General features: G+C 52.3%; 2 protein-coding genes across 2 annotated transcripts; one reads left to right on the top strand and one right to left on the bottom strand.

Annotated features, from left to right (window-relative positions):
• Positions 1–52: 52 nt before the first annotated feature.
• DUSP18 (dual specificity phosphatase 18) lies at positions 53–9,546 on the top strand. Its single transcript, XM_010951336.3, has 2 exons — positions 53–252; positions 2,276–9,546. Exon 2 carries the CDS (start codon positions 2,346–2,348, stop codon positions 2,910–2,912), a length of 567 nt encoding a protein of 188 aa, XP_010949638.1. The 5' UTR covers positions 53–252; positions 2,276–2,345; the 3' UTR covers positions 2,913–9,546.
• Positions 9,547–13,679: 4,133 nt separating this feature from the next.
• Positions 13,680–22,476, bottom strand: SLC35E4 (solute carrier family 35 member E4). The gene is made up of 2 exons (XM_010951334.3): positions 19,047–22,476; positions 13,680–14,641 (listed from the first exon to the last, which is right to left on the bottom strand). Exons 1-2 carry the CDS (start codon positions 19,663–19,665, stop codon positions 14,208–14,210), a joined length of 1,053 nt encoding a protein of 350 aa, XP_010949636.2. The 5' UTR covers positions 19,666–22,476; the 3' UTR covers positions 13,680–14,207.
• Positions 22,477–22,583: the final 107 nt, after the last annotated feature.

Below are 22,583 nucleotides of genomic sequence, written 5' to 3'. Positions count from 1 at the left end.
CGCTGAGCACAGCGCGTTGCCCGGGAGACGCGCTAGTGAGGCGGGACCCGGGCTCTGGGCGGGCAGTGTGCGCGGAGCCCGGAAGGCTGCCGACGCAGCAGGATTGTCCCTCGGCAACTGCCGTGGTGCGGCCCGGCGCGTTGCCGTGGAGACTGGCTAGGAGAACTGAAGAGGGCTGCAGCGCACTGAGCGGACCGTACTTCCTGGCTAGGATTGCGGTGGTCCCCGCGCGATCGCCGGGCGGGTAACCGGGTGAGTCTGGGTGGGGCAGCTCCGGGGCTGGGAGACGAGGCTGGGGTTTCTCCGTAGACCCAGCACGGTCAATTCCTCCCCGCGACAGGGGACCATTGCTATGGGAACCGGAGCGCCAGGCCAGCGGGAATTGCGGCTTCCCGATCCTGATTCGTCTTCTCCCAACCCGAGATCCTCTCCCAGGGTTGCTCCCTGAATGAACTTGCCCTTTCGCCCGCGCGAGAGATGTAAGACACCGAAGTCTTGACACCGAGCGGGTGAAGACGCCCGTTCCAACGCCAACTCCCCGGGAAACCTACCTGATTCACCCCTGGAAGTGGCGTCTTTCTCCCGTCGATACTTGACTTTGTTCCACGTTTATAACCCAGTATTAACGAAAGCCCCGCGGTGTGGCTTGCCAACTTTTCCCACACGTAATGAGACCAGAAAGACCGGCTGTTGGACCTTGCTTTGTGACCCTAGACAGGTCCTTTCCCCTTCTTGCCTCACTTTCCCCGTGTGTAAAATGGAGATATTAACTTCGGACACCAGCTCACTGTGTTGTTTTGGAGATGGAACCAAAGCTTTTAGGCCATGAAACCGTGACTGAGCTGCTGCGGAGTCGCTGTTTCTCCCCCTCCCAACCCCCCTCACGCTAAACGTTCTTCAGATCTTTGTGTCATTTCTTCCGGCGATCTGTGCTTCTCCTTAGCCCCAATCTGAAATAAATGCCTTTACTCTTCATTCCTCTAATGCCCTGCATTATAACCCCCCTAACAACAGCAACAATAGTTATCATTTTTAGAGGGCTCACTCTGTGCCAGGCCCTGTGTTAACCGCTTTACATAGGTTACCTCACGTAATCCTCAGAAGATTCTTGTAAGGTAAGCACTGTCATCCCTGTTTTCCAACTCTGTTGCGCTTGTCATTGCCTATTTAATGTCTGCCTTTCCCACTTGACTTTGAGCTCTGTGAGACGGGCGATGGCTGTCTCGTGCATTTCAGTATCCCAGCACCCAGCACCTACTACAGTGCCTGATAAATATTTTTTGACCAGCAGGAAAATGACTTTCCTCCCATCACTACCCTCACCTTCCAGAGCAGTGTCTCCTCTGCACACTCTTTGTCCCTGTAATTGGCAGCAGTCTCCACTATTCCTGTTGCCCACTGGACACTAGTTTTGGGGTCCCTCAGTCCACTTCTGCCTTGGTTTTCGTGTGTTAAGGATCCAGAACATCCCTTAGCATTTAGGCTTCCATCTGGGTTTGGGGGATGGCCTTTTCCCCTGTACTCACGTGACATTTAGAACAAACCAGCCCCATCTGCCCTACTGGGGATGAGCCTGTTGCATTGGACTTTGGGCATTGGATTTGTCTGTGCAGCCTTTGCCTTCCTCTCCTGCAGCCCAAGAACCACCCTCACCTCGACCCAGCTCCTCCCCAAAATTCTAGAGGTGGCAGAGTCAAGGTTGTTGGAATCATTCTTATGTTCAACAGATATCTGTGGGGACAGGCAACTTGGCACTGGTGATATAATAGAAGTGAAGATAGACACAGTGCTATCCCAAAAGGATTCGTGGGCAGATCACAGCAAAACCACATCTTCAATAAATGTTAGGAAGAAGGGCACCTGGGGCCTGCCTGGGGCAGGGACTTGATTAAATGTAGGGATAGGGGTGTAGTCCTGGGAGGTTTCCTTCAGGAATTGACCCTAGGTGAAGATCCCAATGCCGAATGGAACAGATTAGGATCTGGCAGACTTGTCAGGAAAGGGGGTTCTGGTTGAGAGAAACAAAGGCCCTGGGCCAGAGAGGATCAGATCCCATACAGAACTGCAAGTGGCTTGGCCTCCCTGAGGTCCTTCAGGATGCAGGAAAGGTTAAAAGGAGGTGGGAGAAATGGGCAGGAGCCAGGCCACAAAAGGCCTTGACAGCAGAGCTAAGGGGCTCTGTCTCATTCTAACAGGGCAGATGCTGAAATATATGAAATATACTGAGGGGGAACAGAACTTGGGCTCCTCACTTGTGTCCTCTCCCTCCCTGCAGTTCTCCATGGACACAGCCTAGCAGGAAGATGCAGCCTTCATGCCTCGTTGGCCGCTGACCTACCGGCCCAATGACAGCATCCCCGTGTGCCTTCCCGGTTCAGTTCCGGCAGCCCTCGGTCAGCGGCCTCTCACAGATCACCAGCAGCCTGTATATCAGCAATGGGGTGGCTGCCAACAACAAGCTCATGCTCTCCAGCAACCACATCACCACGGTCATCAACGTCTCGGTGGAGGTGGTGAACACGGTGTACGAGGACATCCGCTACGTGCAGGTGCCTGTGGCTGACACACCTGGCTCGCGGCTCTGTGACTTCTTTGACCCCATTGCAGACCACATCCACAGCGTGGAGATGGAGCAGGGCCGCACCCTGCTGCACTGCGCCGCTGGCGTGAGCCGCTCAGCCGCCCTCTGCCTCGCCTACCTCATGAAGTACCACGCCATGTCCCTGCTAGAGGCCCACACATGGACCAAGTCGTGCCGGCCCATCATCCGGCCCAACAATGGCTTTTGGGAGCAGCTCATCCACTATGAGTTCCAGCTGTTCGGAAAGAACACAGTGCACATGGTCAGCTCCCCTGTGGGAGTGATCCCTGACATCTATGAGAAGGAGGTCCGTCTGATGATCCCACTGTGAGCCATCCTGTCAGCCCCTGCGGCGAGGTCAGATGTACAGATCTGCCGTTGATCCTACACCAAGATCTGCCCTTAAACGGTCTCCCTTTGTTGATACAGAAAAACCAGACGATGCCTTTATACAGGCAAGAAGAAAGGAAGGGTGCTGCAGCTTCTAACCTGATCATTCCTATCGTTAAAGATTAAACTTACTAAGTGTAAGATGGTAAAGAGATGTTTCCTACCCCGTGAGTGACAGCTTGTGGCTGCTGACCAGAGAGGGAGGGGGAGCCAGGTGGTACCCAGGCCAGATGGGCCAGCACCCAGTGTGTAAGGCAGGCCTGGAATCCTGCAGCCCTCCCCCCAGGAATGAGTCCACCACAATCTCATCTCACTCTTTCACATCCGAAGCCAGCCTTAAGCATCATATCATCTCCTGTGCTTCCCACAGTAAGTGCCAACCTACTGGATAAGTAGCCTTCAAGCGTGCTCTGGGAGCCCAAGGGGCCCCAGGCAAAGCCAGCTTCCACCTTCAACCACAGGGGCTCAACTCTGGTTTTCTACATTGGCCTTACGCATAAGATAGTTTTCAAAAGAAGCATTCCATTAGATACAAACTTTTAAAAAACATTTCTTTTTGAGCACTGTTGTACATGGCAAGGTCCCCTTACCACCTTTTGGTTAAAGGTGACATTAGTCTCTGTCTCAGGGCCCATGTGGAGAGCGGGCCTGTCATCAGGCTCCAGAGGTTCCCCTCACAGGCCTCGGCTCAGAAGGCTGGAGCTGCGGCCTGGAACCCAGCCTTGCCAGCTCCTGCCCATGTGATCTGGGGCCTCTTGGAGCCTCAGTTTCCTCACCCAAGCAGTGACAGCCCTTTCCTCACAGGGTGGTCATGAAGATTCCATGATTCCTTAGCACGGTGCCTGGTACGTGGTAGGTGCTTAGTGTAACCCGCAGCTCTCGTCACGAATGATGCTCTGACCCCACTGGTCCAAGTCGGCAAGTCATCCTCACAACAGCCTTTCCCCCATCTGTGTATAGCCCATTACTGCTTACAAAATGCTCTTCCAAAAAGTCATCCTGCGTGGGAAAAAAGTGGTTTAAGTCCTTTCCAACTCTGCCTTGGAGGAGGCCTAGACCTCAAAGCCTCTTCAGAATTCCCATTATGTTTCATCCACGTGTGACCTGGGAACCGAGCTTCCCCCAAAGGGCCTTGTTTAGATTGCTGATCATCAGAGCCAGCACCCTGGGGTCCACAGGGTGTGTGCCAAAAGGACAAACAAGCAGGCCCTGCCAGTGGGCCCCAGAATCCAGGAGTGTTCACACCCCAGCCCTGGTGCCTGAGGATCTGGGTCAAGACCAGCTCTTCTAATCCAGAGATTTTTAGACGAACATTATACGGGCCAGACAAAAGCACAACTGCTCTGTGGGTCCAGAGCCCACTGGGGGCCAAATGCTCCTTCTCTCCAAACCTGTCCCACCCCTACTTCCACACAGGGCCTGCCCAGGGCTGCAGTTTTAGGGTCGGGGGGAAGGAACATTGCTGCTCTAGGCTGATCTCATTTGAGAGTTGAATGAATAAGCAGACCCACAAAGACCAGGGCTGGTGTGGCAGTGTACCCACAAAGCAGAAGAAACCCATCTGGAGGAAACCCAGATGGGAAATTTCTTCGAAAGCATTTTTTTAAAAAAGCTTATTTGGATATCTTCTGTTTCAATTTTTAAAACTTTTAAAATTAACATACCATAAAATTAACTTTCTCCTACGTGAAGTCCTATGTGTTTGAACACATTTGTGTAACTACCTCCACCATCAGGACCCAAAGCAGTTCCATCACCCCCCAGACTCCCTCATGCTGCCCCTTTGCAGGCATACCTTTGTCCCACCCCAGTCTCTGGCAAACACCTGTCTCTTCTCCAACCCCACAGATCTGTCTTTTCCAGAATGTCACATGGTCACATGCATTGAATCATAGAGGATGTATGTAACCTCCGGAGACCAGCTTCTTTCAGTACAAGGTCTTTAAGAGTCACACCTGCTGCTTTTTATGGCTAGGTGGTATTCCTGTATGACAACACTACAGTTTGTTTTACATTGACCCGCTGAAGGATATTTGGGTTGTTTCCAGTTTGGGGTGATTTTGAATCAAACTGCTATAATTATTTGTGTATAGGTTTTTGTGGGAACATAATTTTTCATTTCTCTAGGGTATATACCTAGAAGCAAGATTGCTCAGTCCTATGGTAAAGATTATGTTTAACTTTTAAAAATGACCAGACTTCCAGAGTAGCTATACCGTTTTGCATCCCACTCTGAGAGCTTCAGTTTCTTGCCAGTATTTGAAACTTCCAATATTTTTTATTTCAGCCATTCTGATAGGTGTGTGTTGTTAGCTCATTGTGGTTTTAAGTTGCATTTTCCTAATGGTTAGTGATGTTAAGAAAAGAGTCTATTCAACTCTTTTACCCATTTTTAAATTGAGCTGTTTTCTCCCTATTGAATGTTGAGAATTCTTTATATATTCTGGATACAAGTCCTTTATCAGATACGGATTTTTAAAATATTTTTCCCCAGTGTGGCTTGTCTTTTCACTCTCTTAAAAGTGGCTTTTGCAGAGCAAAAGTTTTCAATTTTGGTGATATGCTACTTACCGGTTTTTCCTTTTATGGATTGTTTTTTTGGTGTCTTGTCTAAGAACTTTGCCTAACCTCAGATCACAAAGCTTTTCTCTAATGTTTTAAAGTTTGAGAGTTAAAATTTTTCACTTATTTCTATGATTCTTTTGCATAAGTTGTGAGGGGTAGTTTGAGGTTCGTATTTTTTCCTGTCAACGTCCAGTGGTTTCCTTTGATTGAAGACTGTCCTTTCTCCATGGAGCTGCCTTTGCACCTTAGTGTGAGTCTGTTTTTGTACTTTCATTCTGTTTGATGTGTGTCTTTCTCTTCACCAATACCACACCGTCTTGTTTACTGTAGCTACAAAGTAAGTCTTAAAATTGAATGATTTGAGTCCTCCAATTTTCTTCTTTTTTAAAAAAATTGTTTCGGTTTTTTTAGTTTCTTTGCCTCTCCATATAAATTTTAGAAGCAACTTGTCTACATCGACGACAACAACAAAAATTCTGCTGGGATTTCTATTGAAATTACATTAAATCTGTTGTCCAGTCCGGGGGAGAATTAACATCTTGACTTGAACTCTTCTGACCTGTGAGCACAGTGTGTCTCCCTGTTGATTTAGGTCTTTGATGTCTTTCATCAGTGTTTTGTAGTTTTCAGCATACAGAGCTTATATACTTTATTACAGTTGCACCTAAATATTTCATTTGAAGGAGGGCATCATAAAAATAATTTTTTTTCAACTTTGGTTTCCAATTGTTCATTGTTAGTCTATAGAAGTACAGTTGATTTTTGTGTATTGACCTCGTATCCTGTGACCCTGATAAATACACTTATTCTAAGAGCATATTTGTAGATTCCTTGGCTGTCTACGTGTAGACAGTCATGTCGCCTGCAAATAGAAATAGTTTTGTTTCTTCCTTTTCCATCTGAATGCCTTTGGTTTCTTTTTTTATTACACAGGCTGGGGACTTCCAGTATGGTGATGAGCACGAGTGGTGAGAACAGACGTTCTTGCCTTATTCCTGACCTCAGAAAGTGTTCAGTCTTTGACAGTTAACTACGATGTTAGCTATAGGTTTTTCTTGTAGTTGCTCTTTATTAGGTTAAGGAAGAGTTGGAAAGTATTATCTTCTCTTCTAGTCCCTGGAAGAGATGTATGAATTGGTGTTATTTCTTCTTTAAATGTTTGGTAGACTTCAGCAGTGAAACCATCTGGGCTTTTTTCAGAAGGATTTAACAATAAATTCAATTCCATTCATAGTTAAAGGATTATTCAAGTTATCTGTTTCATCTTGGGTGAGTTTTGGTAGTTTGTGATTTTTGAGGAATAGGTTATTTCATCCAACCATCAGATTTATGCATGTAGAGTTGTTTATAGTGTCCCCTTAGCATCTTTTTTATCTGCAGGGTCTGCAGTAACATCACCTTTTCATTTTTCATACTGATCATTTGTCTTCTGTATTTCTTTGTTAGTCTGGCTAGAGGTTTATCAATTTTAAAAGATCTTTTTAAAGAACTACTTACCTTGTATTTTTAATTTTCTCTATTGTTCTTCTCTTTTCTATTTCCTTGATTTCTCCTCCTAATTATTTCCATAGTTCTGCTTGCTTTGAGCTTATTTTGTTCTTTTTTTGAATTTCCTGGAAGGTGGAAACTTAGATTATTGATTTGAGACCTGCATCCCACAGAAATCAATATGTTGCATTTTCAATCTTGTGCATTTCAACACATTTTCTAATTTCCCTTGAAATGTCCTTCTTTACCCATGTGTTATTTAGAAGTGTGTGGTTTAAATTCTAAGTATTTGGAAGTTTTACAACCATCTTTCTGTTGCAGGTTTCTAGTTTAATTCCATCAGTCAGAGACCATTCATTGTATGATTTCATTTCTTTTAAACTTACTAATGTTTACTTAATGATGTAGGATATGGTCCGTCTTGGTAAATGCTTCATGTGCACTTGGGGGGAAAAGGGGGTTATTTTGGATGGAGTGTTCAGTAAATGTCAATTAGGACCAGTTGATTGATAATGGTTTCATTTCTCTTACACACTTCCTGGTTTTCTGGTTACTTGTTGTATGGATTACCAAGAGGAGTGTTAAAGTATCCAGCTAAAACTGGATTTGCTTACATCTCTTTTCAATTCTATTAATTTTTGTTTCATGTATTTTGAAGCTTTGTTGTTAGGTGCTTCATGATTGGGATTGTTATGTCCTCACGGCGAACTGACCCTTTTATGAACATCCAGTGTCTCATTATCTTTCTTTAGCAAGTCTGTTCTGTCTGATATTAATACAACCACCCCAGCTTTGTTTTAAGTAGTATTTGCATGATGTATCTTTTTACATCCTTTTACTTTCAGCCTACCTATATTGTTATATTGAAAGTAGGTTTCTTGTAGACAGCATATAATTGAGTCTTTTTTCATATATCCAGTTTGTCCCTTAATTGCTGTGTTTAGACCAAAAATATTGATATTTGGACTTAGGTCTACCATTTTATTGTTTTCTGTTTGTCCTCTCTGGTTTTCATTCTTCTATTTCCCTTTTCCTGCCTTCTTTTGGATTATTAATATTTTTAACTATTCCATTTAATTTTGTATAGTCTTTTTAGACATTGCACTAGAGATTATAATATACATACTTAACTGTTCGTAAGCTGCTTAAATTAATATCTTACCACTCTCACTACTGTTCATACTAGATAATGTATTAGTTTTCTCTTGCTGCCATAACAAGTTACCACCAACTTAAGACAACACCTATTTATTACTTCACAATTTCCGGAGGTCAGAAGTCTGGTTAGGTTTGACTGTCTTCTGCTTAGGGCCTCACAAGGCCAAATTCAAGGGGTTTCATAAGCCTGAAATCCAGCATATTTTTCAAGCTTATTGAGATGGTTGACTTCAGTTCCTCGTGGTTGAAGAAGACCCCATTTCCTTACTAACTTAGCTGGGGGCTGCTCTTTTCTCCTAGAAGTTTCCCACATTCCTTTCAGTGCTTTCGTGGCCCCTCCAGCAAGAGCGGGTTGAGTCCCTCTCACACTTTAAATACCTCTGACTCTCCTGCTGCATCTCTGAGTCCAGCCAGAGAAAAATCTCTGCTTTTAAGGATTCATGTGAGTAGACTAGGCCCACCCAACAATCCAGCCCTGATTTTTAAAGTCCATAAACTCAATTATATCTGCAAAGTCTCTTTTATCATAAAAAGTAACGTTCACACTTTCCAAGGAATAAGGCATGGACGTGTTTGGCAGAGGTGAACATACTGCGTATCACAGACAATTTCTACTGCTCTGTCTTCAAGTTCACAGCCTTTCCTCAGTCACCTCCATTTTGCTACTGAGGCCATCTAGTATATTTTCAAATTTTGGTGAATGTATTTTCTTAGTGTTAAATATTCTATTTGATTATTTTCTGTACCTTCTATGCCTCTGCTGAGACTTTCTATCTTTTCATTTCTAAAGTCTTTTTCTGATAATTCCAATATTTGATCATCTCTGTGTTTAAACTTTCTTGACTCTTTATATGTAAAGTAATTTTGGATTGAATCCTGGACATTTTAAATATTATGTTATGGGACTAGGTCTTGGGTAATTCCTATGGAAGGATGTTGAGTTTTTGTTTTAGGAGGCAATTGATCCACTTAGGATCAGTTCTGTTCTGCCTCCTATAGGCTGTTAAAACAATAGGCTCAAAATGGAGTCACTTGTGCTAAGCCCCACTGCACCAAGCTGAGACTTAATTGAATTATAGTTTTGGCTCTCCCAGAAGTAGAATATTAAACCAGTCAATCAGGAATCACCTCCTCAGCACTAGTTAGGTAATCTGCCTGATAGATCCCTGCCATCCCCTAAAGGAAAATAACCTTGCGATAACCAAGGCACTTTTTTGCCTAAGACAACTTCCTTGTTCTTGCTCCCTTCTGCATATGAAAGTCTTTCATTCTGTATAGCTCCTTGGAGCTCTTTCTGTTTGCCAGATTGGATGCTGCCCAATTCATAAATCGTTGAATAAAGCCTATAAGATCTTTAAAATATACTCAGTTGAATTTTGTTTTTTAACAGGGCCATAGTTCGAGTATCAGTTCGGTTTTCAGAACTTCTGCAGCGTAAGTCATATCTGTCTTACATTTGTGCCACCCTGGAGCCCGTCTGAAATCTGGGGGGTCTACATAGTAGTTTCGTTCTCAAAGTCATTGGAATACTGTTTGGGGTCAGATCCATACCTGTGAGTCTAGGGGACCCAGGTCTCAAGCCTCCTCCTCTCCACAGTTTCTCCCACACCCTCCAGTTTTCAAGACCACCATCTCCCGGCCTCCAAGCTAGAACCCGGGCCTTGAGTCTGCCTGCTCTGCTGTACACATTCTGTGGCTTCTTCTGCTCTGGAACCAGGTGGCAGGATGAAGGGAGGGGAAAAAGCAAGGGGATGCCTCCCCTCCAAACACACCCTTCAAGCCACAGCTGTGGTCAGATGGAAGGATGCCCCTCAGAGCTTTAGGATCTCTGCTGGCTGCCGCCGCTGCTGCTCCCACCCGGTTTCAACTTCAGAATGAGGCTTGCCCAGGGACAGGGCTGGATGAGAAAAGAGGAAAAAAAAAGAGGGGGACAAGGATTTCCCTCACTCTGTTTGTCCTGAAGGGCCCTTCTTCCTACACCTCAGACCAGAAAGACAGGGCTTCTCTTGGAGTTTTTTCTTTCCATTTCCAGGGGCCACACTGCCCCTGAGACCACGGCCAGCAGATACAGGAGCAAAAAGCAAAACAAGAAACTCGCCACCAGACTGTTTACACTCCAAGTTCTGGTTCCCTCTCCCATCCACCTGCTACCATTTCTTCCTCAAAGTCCACAGATAGCTGCTTCCTACATTCCGCCCAGGGTTTTTAGTTGCACTCAGATGGAAGGACAGACTCTGCTTACTCTGTCTTACTCAGAACTGAAACCCTAAGAAATGTCTTTTTGAAAATATATGCTCATTCGTGGCAGGAGGGTAATAGCTCAGTGGTAGTCCCGTGATGGCCGGGACGGAGGCCTCCTGCCTACGGCCATGTGAATGCATCGTCTTGGAAGTGGACCCTCCAGCCCCAGTAAAGCCTTCGTGTGACTACAGTCCTGGGTGACATCTGACTGCCCCTTGTGAGGGAGACCCTGAGTCAGAGCTGCCCAACTCAGCCACTCCCAGGTGCCTGATCCACAGAAACTGGGAGATAATTTATATCTGTTGCTCTAAGCCATAGTGTTTGGGGATAACTTGCTCCCCCAGATCAATACAATAGATGCTACCCTGCACCACACCCAAGGCACTGTCCCCACTGTCATCTGTCCAATGGACCACAGTGATAGTTCCCTGGTCTCCCTGCCTCCTGCCACAAGCCCCTTCAATTTCTCCTACACATAGGATCCAGACCAAACTGAAGGGCCATTATCCAGAAAGCTTTACTGCACATCATGACCCTTGCCTGCTCAAAACCTTCCACAGCCCCCCTGTATTCTGTGTTATTGCTAAGAGGTGTACAACTGAGCAGGAACAGTGTGATGGTGGAGTTCCTGGTGTCCCTGAGCTGACTGGGGAGCAGAGGAGAGCAGAAGAGTCCTTGTTTGCCCTGGCCCCCTGGAATGACAATCCCAGGGCCTGCCGGAGAGGGTGGGAGGGGCCCCCTGGCAGCTGGGGCCAAGACAAGGCAGCTGCTTTGTTCTGAATCCACAATGGCAGGATGCCCGCCACAGGCCCGGCTTCCTCCAAGGCAGGGCAAGGGGGTGGGAGCTGGGCCAGGGGCATGCCTGGGCCCTCGCTGGGCAGGGGGAGGCTGGAGGGAGGAGAGCATGAGAAGCCTTGGGAGAGGAGCTGGGAGGCATCTGTATGAGCTAACATTACTTGACGACCCGCTAGGTTTCAGGCATTGTCGCTAAGCACATGCCATGCCTTAGCCTCCAGGATCTAGATCAGGGTGGGCTCTGCTGCTGCCCCCAAATAACACAGACACACAGGAGGGGACGACCCTACCCCCCACCCCCGGTCATACAGCTCAGACTTGCCAGGGCTGGGATTTGAACCCAGGTCTGACCCCTGCTTTTGCCTAGTCTTCTCCCCCTACTCCATCCACACCAGGCTGGTGCTGGTGCCAGGGAGCCGGCAGTGAGCGGTCATCTCAGCCCTCCTGGAGCCCCGGCCGGTAGAGGAGAGAGGCGATAAACCAGCTCTGAGAGTGAGGTGTGCTCAGGGCCCGGCCTAGGGAGCTGGGGTGACCTTTGGCTGTGGCTGTCAACCCAGCCTGGTAAGGGGCAGGGCAGGGACGGGGATTGGTGGAAAGAGCTCCCAGGAATGGTGACATCTGCTATTCCGAGAAGGATTCCCGGCAGGGACTAGGTAAAAGGAGGGAGGCTCAGAAAGGTGAAGTGACTTGCCCCAGGCCACAGAACAAGTAAGAAGCAGAGCCTGGAGGGTCAGTGGCCTGTCAGTGAGAATCACCTGCAGAGCCCTTCCCTGAGGGGATCCCCATCAGTGAGAAAAGTGCCCGGGACACAAGACCAGGTTTCTGACTCCCAGTCCAGTGCTCAGTGTGCCCACTGCTGGGAGGAGAGAGAAGCTGGGCTTCAACTCTGCCCTTGAGGGAATCACCTCAGTGCCATCCCATCCCCCGTCCCACCCCTACAACCTCCAGGTGCTGGCTTTGATCAGATGGGAAACTTACTCTTAAGCCAAGCACTTCCTGGGGCCCAGGAGCCAGGGCAAGGTCACTGCGGGAGGCTCCTGCTATGGCAGGGGGCCCCCTTGAATGTGGAAGGGTCCTGAGTACCGAGGAAGCTCTGCCCCTACAAAGCCATCTATCCCTGTCAGGGCTGGCCAGGCCTCAGAGTGGAGCCCAGAGGTATCCAGGGTACATGGGACAGGGCTGGGCCAGTGGCATCTCTGAGTCACAGGGAGGGTGGGTGGCCAGTGACTCAGCCTAGGCCCACTTCCCCTCGGCAAGGCCAGCCTGGGTGGAGGCCTATGCTGGGAAAACCTGCATCTGTCCTCCCTGGACCAGGGGCCTCCCAGCCCCTTGCCACCCCCAACCCCACCCTGAGGCTGACCCGGTACGCTGCCCTGTGTAGCACTGGCTGGCACAGCAGACATCCATGAATTCTGGATACTGAAGCAACGAATGATTCCCCTAGCCCTGGCCTGGCCTAGCTCCCACCCTCCCACTTACCAGATGGGCCTGGAGCCTCAGAGAGAGTGGATGCCTAGCCCAAGATGGGGACCAAGCCATCTGGCACCATCACCCACCTCTCCCCTGGCCCTGCTCACCAGTCTTCTCACCAGAATCCTCGCCATGGGGGACCATCAGCCCACTTTGCAGATAAGGAAGCCGAGGCTCAGAGAGGGGCAGTACCTACCTACCCCAGGTGCAATGAGGTGGGTGGAGCAGGATTAGGCCCCAGGTCTCTCTAACCCAGGCAGGGTCCTTATGGTTTTTAACAGGCAGCCTCCAGTGGAGGCAGGTGGTGGCTGAAATTAAGTGCATAGAGTCAAGGACAGAGGAGTGATGATCTGAGTCAGGACAGCTGGTCAGAGAGGAGCCCAGCAGACTCCAAGCTGAGACTGTGGCCCCAGGTTCCCCCCGTGGCAGCCCTGGAGCTCCCCCCACCCCAATTCCTTGCCCTCTGCTCCCACAGCCCTGGGCATGGTCCCTGGTCAAGGCCCTTCCTTCCTCAGGCTTCCTTTTTGGGGTTTTCTTTTAGAGGAGAGCTGCAGGTTGGGTTTTCTCCCCCAAGCAAGGATTTAGCTGTGAGAAGGGAGATGCAGATGTAGGAAGAGGTGCAGGGGGGTGGGCCTGGCCTCAGTGGGGACCTGCAGGAAGCTGGTGGGAGCAAAGGCGGAATCCAAGGAGAGGTGAGGCCACGGGTCCAGACCCTGACAGCCTTGTGGTCTGGGGCAGGAAGATCTGACCTTGTCCTGAGCAGTGTGGAGCCACAGAGGCTGTGTGTTCTAGGAGACCCTAGGGCAGGGCTGGCGTGCAGGGGCCGGAGCAGAGGGCTGGGGTGGGGGCCTGGCCGACCACAGCAGTAATGGTGGAGGTCCTCGCTTCTGTGTGGGCAGCTAGCAGCCAGTGTGCCCTCTGCTCTCCCGATATTTCCTTTTCTTCCTCCCTATATTTCCTTAGCTGCCACCCCTGAGGAATGACACAGGTGTCCACGCAAAAATAGTTTATTTGAGGACGGAAGACCCAAAACTGGGGAGCCCGGGGCTGAGGCCACAGCAGCTGCCTGGAGTTGGCACAGACGACCCCAACTCCCTAGGTAGCCCAGTGGCAAAGAAGCCCTTCCCCAGGCCCCTAGCTGCTTCCCCCACTTCCTGGAGGAAGGATTGCGTGACCGCCAAGATTCATCGTCGTCGCCATCAGAACACGGTTTGGCCAGCAATACTCGGCGTCATAGTTGATACTAATTGTAATAATTACTCTCACAGGCACAGTGCCTGCCCCGGGCTCGGACCCACCATCCAGTGGTGAGTGGGGACTGAGGCGAGGAGAGGCGGGCAGGGACAGGAGAGGGGTCTCTCCGGGAGTCCCCATTCCAGCCTCCAAGGTGGCCCTTCTGGAAGGCCTGTCTTCCCCGTTGGACCCAGAGGCTGCCCGCTCTCCACATTTCCCATGGCCACAGGCCAAGGCTGGATTCAGGCTGGGGCTGTCCCAGGTGGTCCTTGTGCGCCCTCAGGTCTCAGAGACCCTTGCCAGGCTGGTCCCTCCACCAGAAGCCCCGGTGGGCAGCCCAGGAGGCCACGAACTCGCAGTTGTGGTAAAGGAACATTCCTGAAAGGGTGAGCGCGATGCCCACGTAGCTGAGGGCGCTAAGGCAGCTGCCAAACAGGATCCGGGACAGGACGAGGTTGCCCACGACAGTGAGGTTGCCCAGGACGTGGACAGTGAGGGCTGAGGTGAGGGCCAGCAGGGAGAAGCTGGCCAGGTTGTAGAGTACGGACAGGAGGCAGCTGAGCAGGATGCAGGCCCAGAGGTGGGAGTCAGTGGGAGCGGGCGGCGGCGCCACGCCGGCCTCCAGCACCAGGGCTGCGCCTGCCAGCAGGCAAAAGCTGGGCAGCGAGGTGGCGTAGAGCAGGGTCATCGCGTCCAGCCTCTCCTCCTGCAGCAGGGCACCTGCAACCAGGATGGCAGCCGTCAGCACCGTCAACCCCACCTGGCCCGCCCTGCATGACCGATGGTCCTCCAGGAAGCCTGCCCCAGCCCCTCAGGCAGAATCAGTGACTCCCTCGCTCTGTAATGTGAAGGTCAAGATTCCGGAGTCAGACCACCTGGGTGGTGACCTGTATTGCTCCTTACTAGCTGTGACCTGGCACTTAACTTCTGTAGGCCTCTGTTTACTCACCTACAAAGTTTTATAACCTAATAGGCAGGGTAGCTGTAAAGATTAAAATAGATAATGTATAGAAAGCCCTTATAAGTGCTCAGCAAACGTAAAAAGGTAAGATAAATAAGGCCAATATCACCTACTCAAACCACTCCCCGGAGGCTGAAACAATAATCTGCTTGTGATATCCCAATGATCATAAACATGGGGAAAAGAAATCTTCAGGGACTCCCCAGGCCCTGGAAAAACACATCGTGGGCTCTTAGCCAGCTTTGAAGGCCCTGTGCCAAGTGACCCCAACCCAGCTTTCTTGGCGTCAGCCCTTCCGGAACCCACTGCCCCGCAGTGCGGCTCCCACATCAGAGCAGGGACAGGCTCACAGCAGGTCCCAGCCCTGCCACTTACTAGCTGTGTGGCCTTTACATTAAAAAAAAGTTGGGGATAGCTCAGTGGTAGAGTGTGTGCTTAGCATGCATGAGGTCCTGGGTTCAATCCCCAGTACCTCCATTTAAACAAAAAAAGAAAGAGAAAGTTTTATTAAAATAACAAAAATTGTTTGAGTCAAATGTTCAATGACTTATGACCACTGGGATGACAGGGGAACAAGAAAGTCATTGTCTGCCCTTGGCTGTCATTCACTGTTTATCACCATCTTTTGCTACCAACACTGGGGCTTGTCTAGGTGAATCCAGGACAAAGAGGAAATCTTAGGCTTTGCAAGGGAAAAGGAAGTCCTATTGCGTTGCACCGGGGTGCCTGCACCGGTGTGTGCGTGCACACGTGATACCACCCCACTGGTTCACAAAAGAAGTGGTGCCCATCCTAAAATCACATACGGCTCAGGTGAAATGACAGTATTTGCATGAAGGCAACGACGATCTGGGGCCTTCTCCAAGTTTTCGCGGAGGGATGAGTAACGGATCCCGGTCCCCTCCCAGGGCTCTCTGAGCCTCTATGCATTTTCTGACACACAATTTCCAGAGGTGCTTACTCATAGGCTATGCTTAGAATAGGAAATCTTATTTCTCTCTCGATTTCATTCTAATGTTTTGGCTTTGTTCTCTAGGCAACAGTCCCTCTGGCTCAAGCATTTCTAGAAATGAACAGATCATTGGAATGCCTCCTGTTCGTTGGCTCCAAATTTAGCACCGTCACGAGCTGCCCATGTCGGGCATGTGAAAGGTGCAATCCCTGGAAGGTGTTGAGGATTTCAGGTGACCTTCACCTCTGGCAAATTTCACCTTCTGCGGGGCAGCCAGGCAGGAAGGTCCTTCCCTCCCCACTGGGCCCCTTGCATCTGCTCTGTATCCCACTCTGCCCTCCACCTCCCCTCCCCGCAGCCCAAGGAAAGAGCAGTGATCCTCAGCCAGAGGTGATGCACCCCACCTGGGGCCCCCAAAATGCCAAGCCGGTCGTCCTGCTGTCTCAGTGACCCCTCCTCTGCCAGCTCCCCACAAACCCTGCATTTCAACCTCTCCTCCTCCAAAGACATTTTTGTTTCAGCCTCTGAACACACCCAACCTTCAGCCACATGCAAACAAATGTTCTCTAGACCCCGTCTAGCTGGCTACTGGCTTCTCTCCTCTCTGCTCCGTCATGAGCTGTATGGTATCACACAAGTCACCTTCCCTCTACGCCTGTCCTCTTGTGTCAGCAAGGGGCATGTGAGGTGCTAAGCACAGGGCCTGGTGCCCAGGGCAACTGCTCACCGCGGCAGCTGTCACGACCCCCACGCTCTGCTCCCGTCCGCTGACACCCGCTCCCAGACCGCCCTCTCCTGCTCTGGCCCTATGGAGAGCTGGGCACATGGTGAGGGTTCAGCAAGTGTTTGCTACTATTCTTACATTATTGTTACCATCGCTGCCTGCCTCCTCCCCTAGGCTGCCTTCTCTGGTCTCCCCTAGACGTAACTGCTGACCACACCTGTGCCCACCTTGGCCCTGGCACTTCTCCCTCACCATGTGATCTCTAGGTCTGAGGGCACCCCCTGACTAGCCTGAGAGTGCAGCGGACAGAGATCGGGTCAGGCCATTCCCCAATACAGGTGGGTATAGCTGAGGACAAGTCTCAGCACGTCCCACCCCACTTCCCAGCCTTTCTGTGAGTGGGAAGGTGGCACCCTCGTGTAGCCCCCTTGGCCGGCAACTGGCCCAGGAAGGAGGGAAGCTGCCGGATCTGTCTGTGGCTGCCTGGGCACGCCTCTTCCTGGACTTTCATCCTCTGCTCCCATGCAGCCTGTCCTCAGGAAAGGAGCTGATGTCAGCCATTTACACTCTAGTCTGAATCTAGTCCTGGTACCTTTCCTGGAACCTCTGGAAGTAGAAACCTTCTCTTGCCCAAAAACCCATGTCAGCCCCTGTCTCCAGTCTATTCCTCCCCACCTCTGCCAGGCTTCTGCCTCAGCCTCCTAAGCTCCTCCTTAGCACCTTGAGCCATGTAGCCTCAACAGCCTGCCAGTGTTGCCACCAGAGCCATTAATAAATCCACCACTTAAGGGCTACCTGCCCTGTGCCAGGCCCCAGGTCAGGTGCTGGGGACACGGAGCTGCCCCAAAGCCAGGCCAGGCCCTCTCAGAGCTCCTGTCTGGTGGGAAGCAGACAGGTAATCAAGTGGCATGTGGGGTTCTGATGGGGGAAGCAGAGGGTGCTCAGGGAGCCTGGAGAAAGCATCCAATCCGCCTCAGGGACCAGGCTGGAGACAAGGAGGGAGCTAGCAGAGCCAAGGAGCAGCCTGATTGCCAGGCACATGCTGCTCCTGGCCTGTATGCCCGAGATGTGGGCGGACGTAGCCTGTCCTGCAGGCCGGGCTCCTCCTAGGTGTGAAGCACTGGGCAGGCATGGTGGGGCCTCAAGGCTGGGGCCTTCTCAGCCTTCTGGCCCTGCCCAGGGCAGGGCACGAGGTCAAATTTCCCACTGACTCACGCATGCCCAGAGCTCAGACCCTAGCTCTCATGTAACCTGAGGGCAAAAATAGAACTGGAGGGCCCTGGAGGACAGGGATAGGTCCTGGCGCTGCAGATGCCAGGGCAGGGTTGAGCTCTGACTTCAACCTTCCCTGGCTGCAGGCTGCTCCTAACCCCAGTCCAGTGCCCTGGGAGCACCCCTTTTCCTCTCCCAGGCTTGGGTCATAGGACCTCAGAGCTGGAAGGGACGGAGAGCATGAAGGCTCTGAGAGCACCGAAAAGATGGGGAGACTGAGGTGCAGACAAGATCCAGACCTGCCCAAGGTCATCCAGCAAGTATGAGTCAAAGTGTGGCTGGAACCCAGGCCTCTCTGCCCTGAGTGGGTGCCCTGGACTTCACCATGTCTCCCTTGGACTGAGGCAGAGAGAGGGTGGGGGCTGTGACTCAGAGCCCCTCAGAAGGACAGGCCGGAAGGTGGCCTCCACCCTTGGGCAGAATGATGTAGCTGGGTCTAGGCCTAGAGCCTCCACCTGACCCCCTGCCCAGAGCCCTGAACCCCTTACATCAGAGCTGAGGTCCAGAGTCACATGGACCAGGATTCCAGTCCTTAGGAGCTGTGTGACCTGGGCAAATCACGAACCTCTCTGGGCCTCAGTTCCATCATCTGTAAAATGGGGATGAAGGTGGTGGTTGCCATGATGACTCAAGGTCAACACTCGGCATGGGGCCTGTTACACTGTAGCTTCCAGTAAACACCAGCCCTTCCCAGACTTCGCCAAACCCCTCACCATTCAAATCCCAGCTCACAGCCTTCCTCTCTTCTGTCTCCCTGGTCCCTGCCATCAGGCCTCCCTCTGGATCCGCAGCCTTATGCCTCATCATTTGGACAGCGTGGAGTCTGCTGCCTGGGTTCAAATTTGCCTCCGGAGCTCACATGGCTCAGGGCAAGCCCCCTCTACCTGTCAAATAGGGGCAATATAGTGACTTCCTTGATCAGGGCAGTAGAGAGATCAGGGCAGTAGAGAGATCAGGGATATAAAGGACTTGACAAAACATGGGCCACAGATCTAGGCAGCAACTCTTACTAAATCCTGGTTGAGCCTGTAGAGCCTAAGTTTGGGGCCTGGAACTCACTGAGCTGCTGGCCCTTTCTGAGCCTCAGTCCCTGCCTCCTCCAAAGCCACACACCTCAGTTGCTTCATCTGTAAAATGGGATAATGACCTCAAGGGCCTCCAAGGCCATGCTCCCACCCCGGCCCCCACCTTCTCAGCCAGCGACCTGGGTACTCACTCTGCTGAATGGACTTGAGGCCACGGAGGCAGGTGGCTGCCAGCAGGAAACCACAGCCGGCGGGGGGTGTCCGGAGCTCTCCAGCCAGGCTGCAGGCAGCCCCCAGGCAGAGCGGGCCCATGGCGGCAAACTGCAGCGGGTGGTGGCGCCGGCCAAGCAGCAGGGCTGACAGGGCCAGCGTGATCAGTGGGGTGGTGGTGGTCGCCAGCTGCGCCAGGTCCAGGGGCACAGCGCTCAGGCCCACGTTGCCGCAGGCCATCGAGGTGCCAAAGGTGAGGCTGAGCAACAGCACTTGACAATGGGTGCGGCCGGGCATGGGGCGCCGTGCCCCCCGGTGGCACACCAGTGCTGCTGCCAGCATGTGCAGCGCCGAGAGCAGCAGGGGCCGCCCGAAGCCGTGCACCGTGAAAATCCACTTGTTGAGGCTGGACATGCTGGCTCCCGACAGCAGCCACACCAGTGCCGCCATGGCCACCCGGGCCCGGCCAGGCCGCCCCAGGGCCTGAGGGGTGTCGGGGGGCCAATCTGGGGACCCAGCCAACCGCGCCCCACCAGACACTGCCACTGCCTCAGCTGAGGTCATCCTGCTGTCATGGTGCTCCGGTGGGCAGCGGCACATCCGTACCAGGGGGGCTGGCGCGGGAGGCCGGCTCCCCGGTGACCAGCTCTGGGCCACCAGAGAGCCCCACTTCGGGTCAGGCCAGACCTGGGTTCCTGGAATGCCACCGGGTCTCAGACAGGTGAGGGCACTGCTTCTTGTGCCTGGCTTGCGCCAGCCCGGGGCCAGGAGCTAAGCTGCGTTTCCTGCTCAGGCAGGTCAGAGCCCAAGTCGCTGTTGCTGGGATGCCTGGCTCTCAGGGGCTCAAGCCTGGCCTAGTAGGCGTCGGGCACCTCTGCCCCATGCCAGGGACGTCTCCACGCTTCTCCCCTACTAGTGCCAACGCTAGGCTTACATGGAATCCTCCGTCCTTTTTCTCTTCGGTCCAGACCGCGGGACCTCCTGCGTGCTCAAGCCCGGCGGGGGCGATGAGGGCTCCCGCGCCCCGTGGTGCCGGTGGGGGGGCTCGCTGCCTCCAATAGTGCCCTGGGCCTGCGGGTAGCTGACAGGCCGGCCCGCGCTCCGGCCGGTGCCAGGCGGCGAGCTCGGCTCAGCTCGGCTCCGGCTGGGCCTGCGCTCCAGCTCCGGCTCCCGGCAGCTCGGGCTGCGTCTCAGGCTGCAGCGGCGGCTCCCGCCAGGCTCGGGCGGAGAGCGAGGCTCCGCGCTCTAGGCCCCGCCTCCACGGCCGCCCCTCGCGCCCCACCAGGAAAATTGGGCCGAACCCCAAGCGCCACCTCTGGCCAAGCCCCGCCCCCGGGAAGGATGTCCTGCCCTGCCTCCGCTCCGCCGGCTCGCAGCTCCTCCTCCATCGGCCTAGCGTCCCCTCCATCAGCAGAGCCCCCTAGCTGGCGTGGTCAGCCTGTCTATCCCTTCTCGCCCCACCGGTGGGGGATCAAGCCCCTGCCCACCGAGAGCCAAGGCAAGTCCCCCACAGAGAGGAACACAGGGCGGGAGACCCTGGGGTATCTTTCTGAGGCAGCCTGATAAAAAGCCCTAGCTTCACAGAAGACTCCAACTTCAAGGACCCCCACCCCACTAGACTTCATCCTAGTACCAGCCTCGGGAACACCCAATCTCTGGCCACAGTTATCCAGTGAGACCTCCTCAGCCATCAGAATTGACCACTTAGCCCCTTAAGGCCACTCCCTTGCCCCACCCTAATAGTAACATCTCCTCTCTCTTCCAGCCCAGGACGGCCCCCTCGAGGCAGGCAGATGGAAGCTGAATCACCAAGGCCACCCACAGCTGCGGAAGCAGGGTCCTGCCGGCCAGCATCTAACCCCAGCCAGCGGCCCCTGTCCCATCCCCTGGGCACTCAGAGCTGACTCATAGCTGGACTTCCTGGGGTCTGCCCTCTGCCTCTAGCCCTGGCAGGACAAAGAGCCCTAGGTGGGCTGGGAGCCAGAGCAGCTGCCACTAAGCCCTTGCCCTTGCCTGGGTCTTGGCTTTCCCATCGGAACAGACGGTTACTCTCTGAGCTCAGGGTCTGGGAAACAGCACACACTCTCAGAGTAGGACAGGCTGATCAGGATTCCAGGCTGGGCCGTGGCCTCTCTGAGCTCTGGAGTCCAACTGTGAAAGAATCATAGGTGCCCAGTGCCAGCTGTGAACCTCTTTCCTGATGTCGGGCTTCCTTCTCTGTGTAAGCCCCTTGACCACTGGGACACGGTTCATCCCCCTAGCCTGTTGTCTCACCAGCAAGTCCTTGATGACAGCAGCCTGTCTGGAGGAGTAAGACCACAAAGAGGGATGGCTTAACACGGCCTATGTCGCCCTCTTGTGGTCAGGATGCAGAATTGCTGCAAATGTCCCCTGATCTCCATCACAATCTTTGGACTGGGATTAAAATCTCCCAGCCCCACTGTTGATTCAGATGCCCTCTAGTGGGCCCAAGAATGTACTTTTCTTTTTTTTTCACTTGCCTCTGGTGATTCTGATGCCCACAGGAGCTTGCAAATCACTGCTGGATAGTCCAAATTGTAGGGCAGGAGATTTCTACGTGAAGGCCTGGGTAGGACCTCTGCCTCTACAAGGATTAAATCCTGAGCTGCTTCAGCCGCTGACCTTCAACACACCCTGAAAGGTGATCAGGAATGAGGCACTCTGTGCTCTGGGAAAACTGGCAGAACAGGCTTCAGATATTTTCGGGAGAATTTTATGAGCCCTAATTCTTGCATCTCCTCATATCTAGAAAAGAACTAAAATCATTAATGGTGACACCTGCTCCTCGTGACCAGCGGCAAGCCTCTGCCAAAATGTGTGCTTGACTGCACGTACCCTTCACTGAACTCGTATATAACACTGAATTCCCCCTGCCTCTTCAGAGCAGCTACTCGGAGCTCTCTGAAATGCTATCTCCCTGGCTGTAGTCCTCATCTTGTCCCAAATAAAACTGAACTCACAACTCTCACGTTGTGGGATGTTATTTCAGCTAACAGTAGGCCTTGGTGGGAGGGAGCAAGCTCTACACCCTGGGAGGGTAGCGACGGGGAGGCTGAAGGCAGAGCCCAAAGCAGGGGCTGTGCAGCAAGTGGGGTGGCGTCCTAACTGCGCTTTGGGGAAAAGCTCTGGGTCCTGAGCCGCCAGTTGAATTTGGACTCTGCCATGTAATCTTAACAATCATTGAAGCCCCCAGTTTTTGATGCTTGAGTGGAGGAGCCAGGAGGCCACCCTAGACCAGATGTCTCTTAGCCACGCCCCCAGCCTGACACTGTGAGTGAGTCATTCTCCCTCTGAGCACCGATTTCCTTGTCTGTAAAGCAGAGAGGAAAACAGAAGTATGAGCAACCTCAGAGTTGTGCAAGAAATTGTCTAGCACGTACATGCTCCCTAAACAGTAATCAACGTCACAACTGCCACATTGGTCCCCCCAGTACCCCAGAGAATGCTCACCCCTCTCCTGCTCCCCGGGGGGTATCTCCCCCTTTTCTGCTCCAGTC

This window comes from Camelus bactrianus, chromosome 32 (genome assembly GCF_048773025.1).
Source record: "Camelus bactrianus isolate YW-2024 breed Bactrian camel chromosome 32, ASM4877302v1, whole genome shotgun sequence".
Taxonomy (NCBI): domain Eukaryota; kingdom Metazoa; phylum Chordata; class Mammalia; order Artiodactyla; family Camelidae; genus Camelus; species Camelus bactrianus.
The sequence above is the reverse complement of the archived record's forward strand: the minus strand, read 5'-3'. Positions and strand labels throughout refer to the sequence as shown.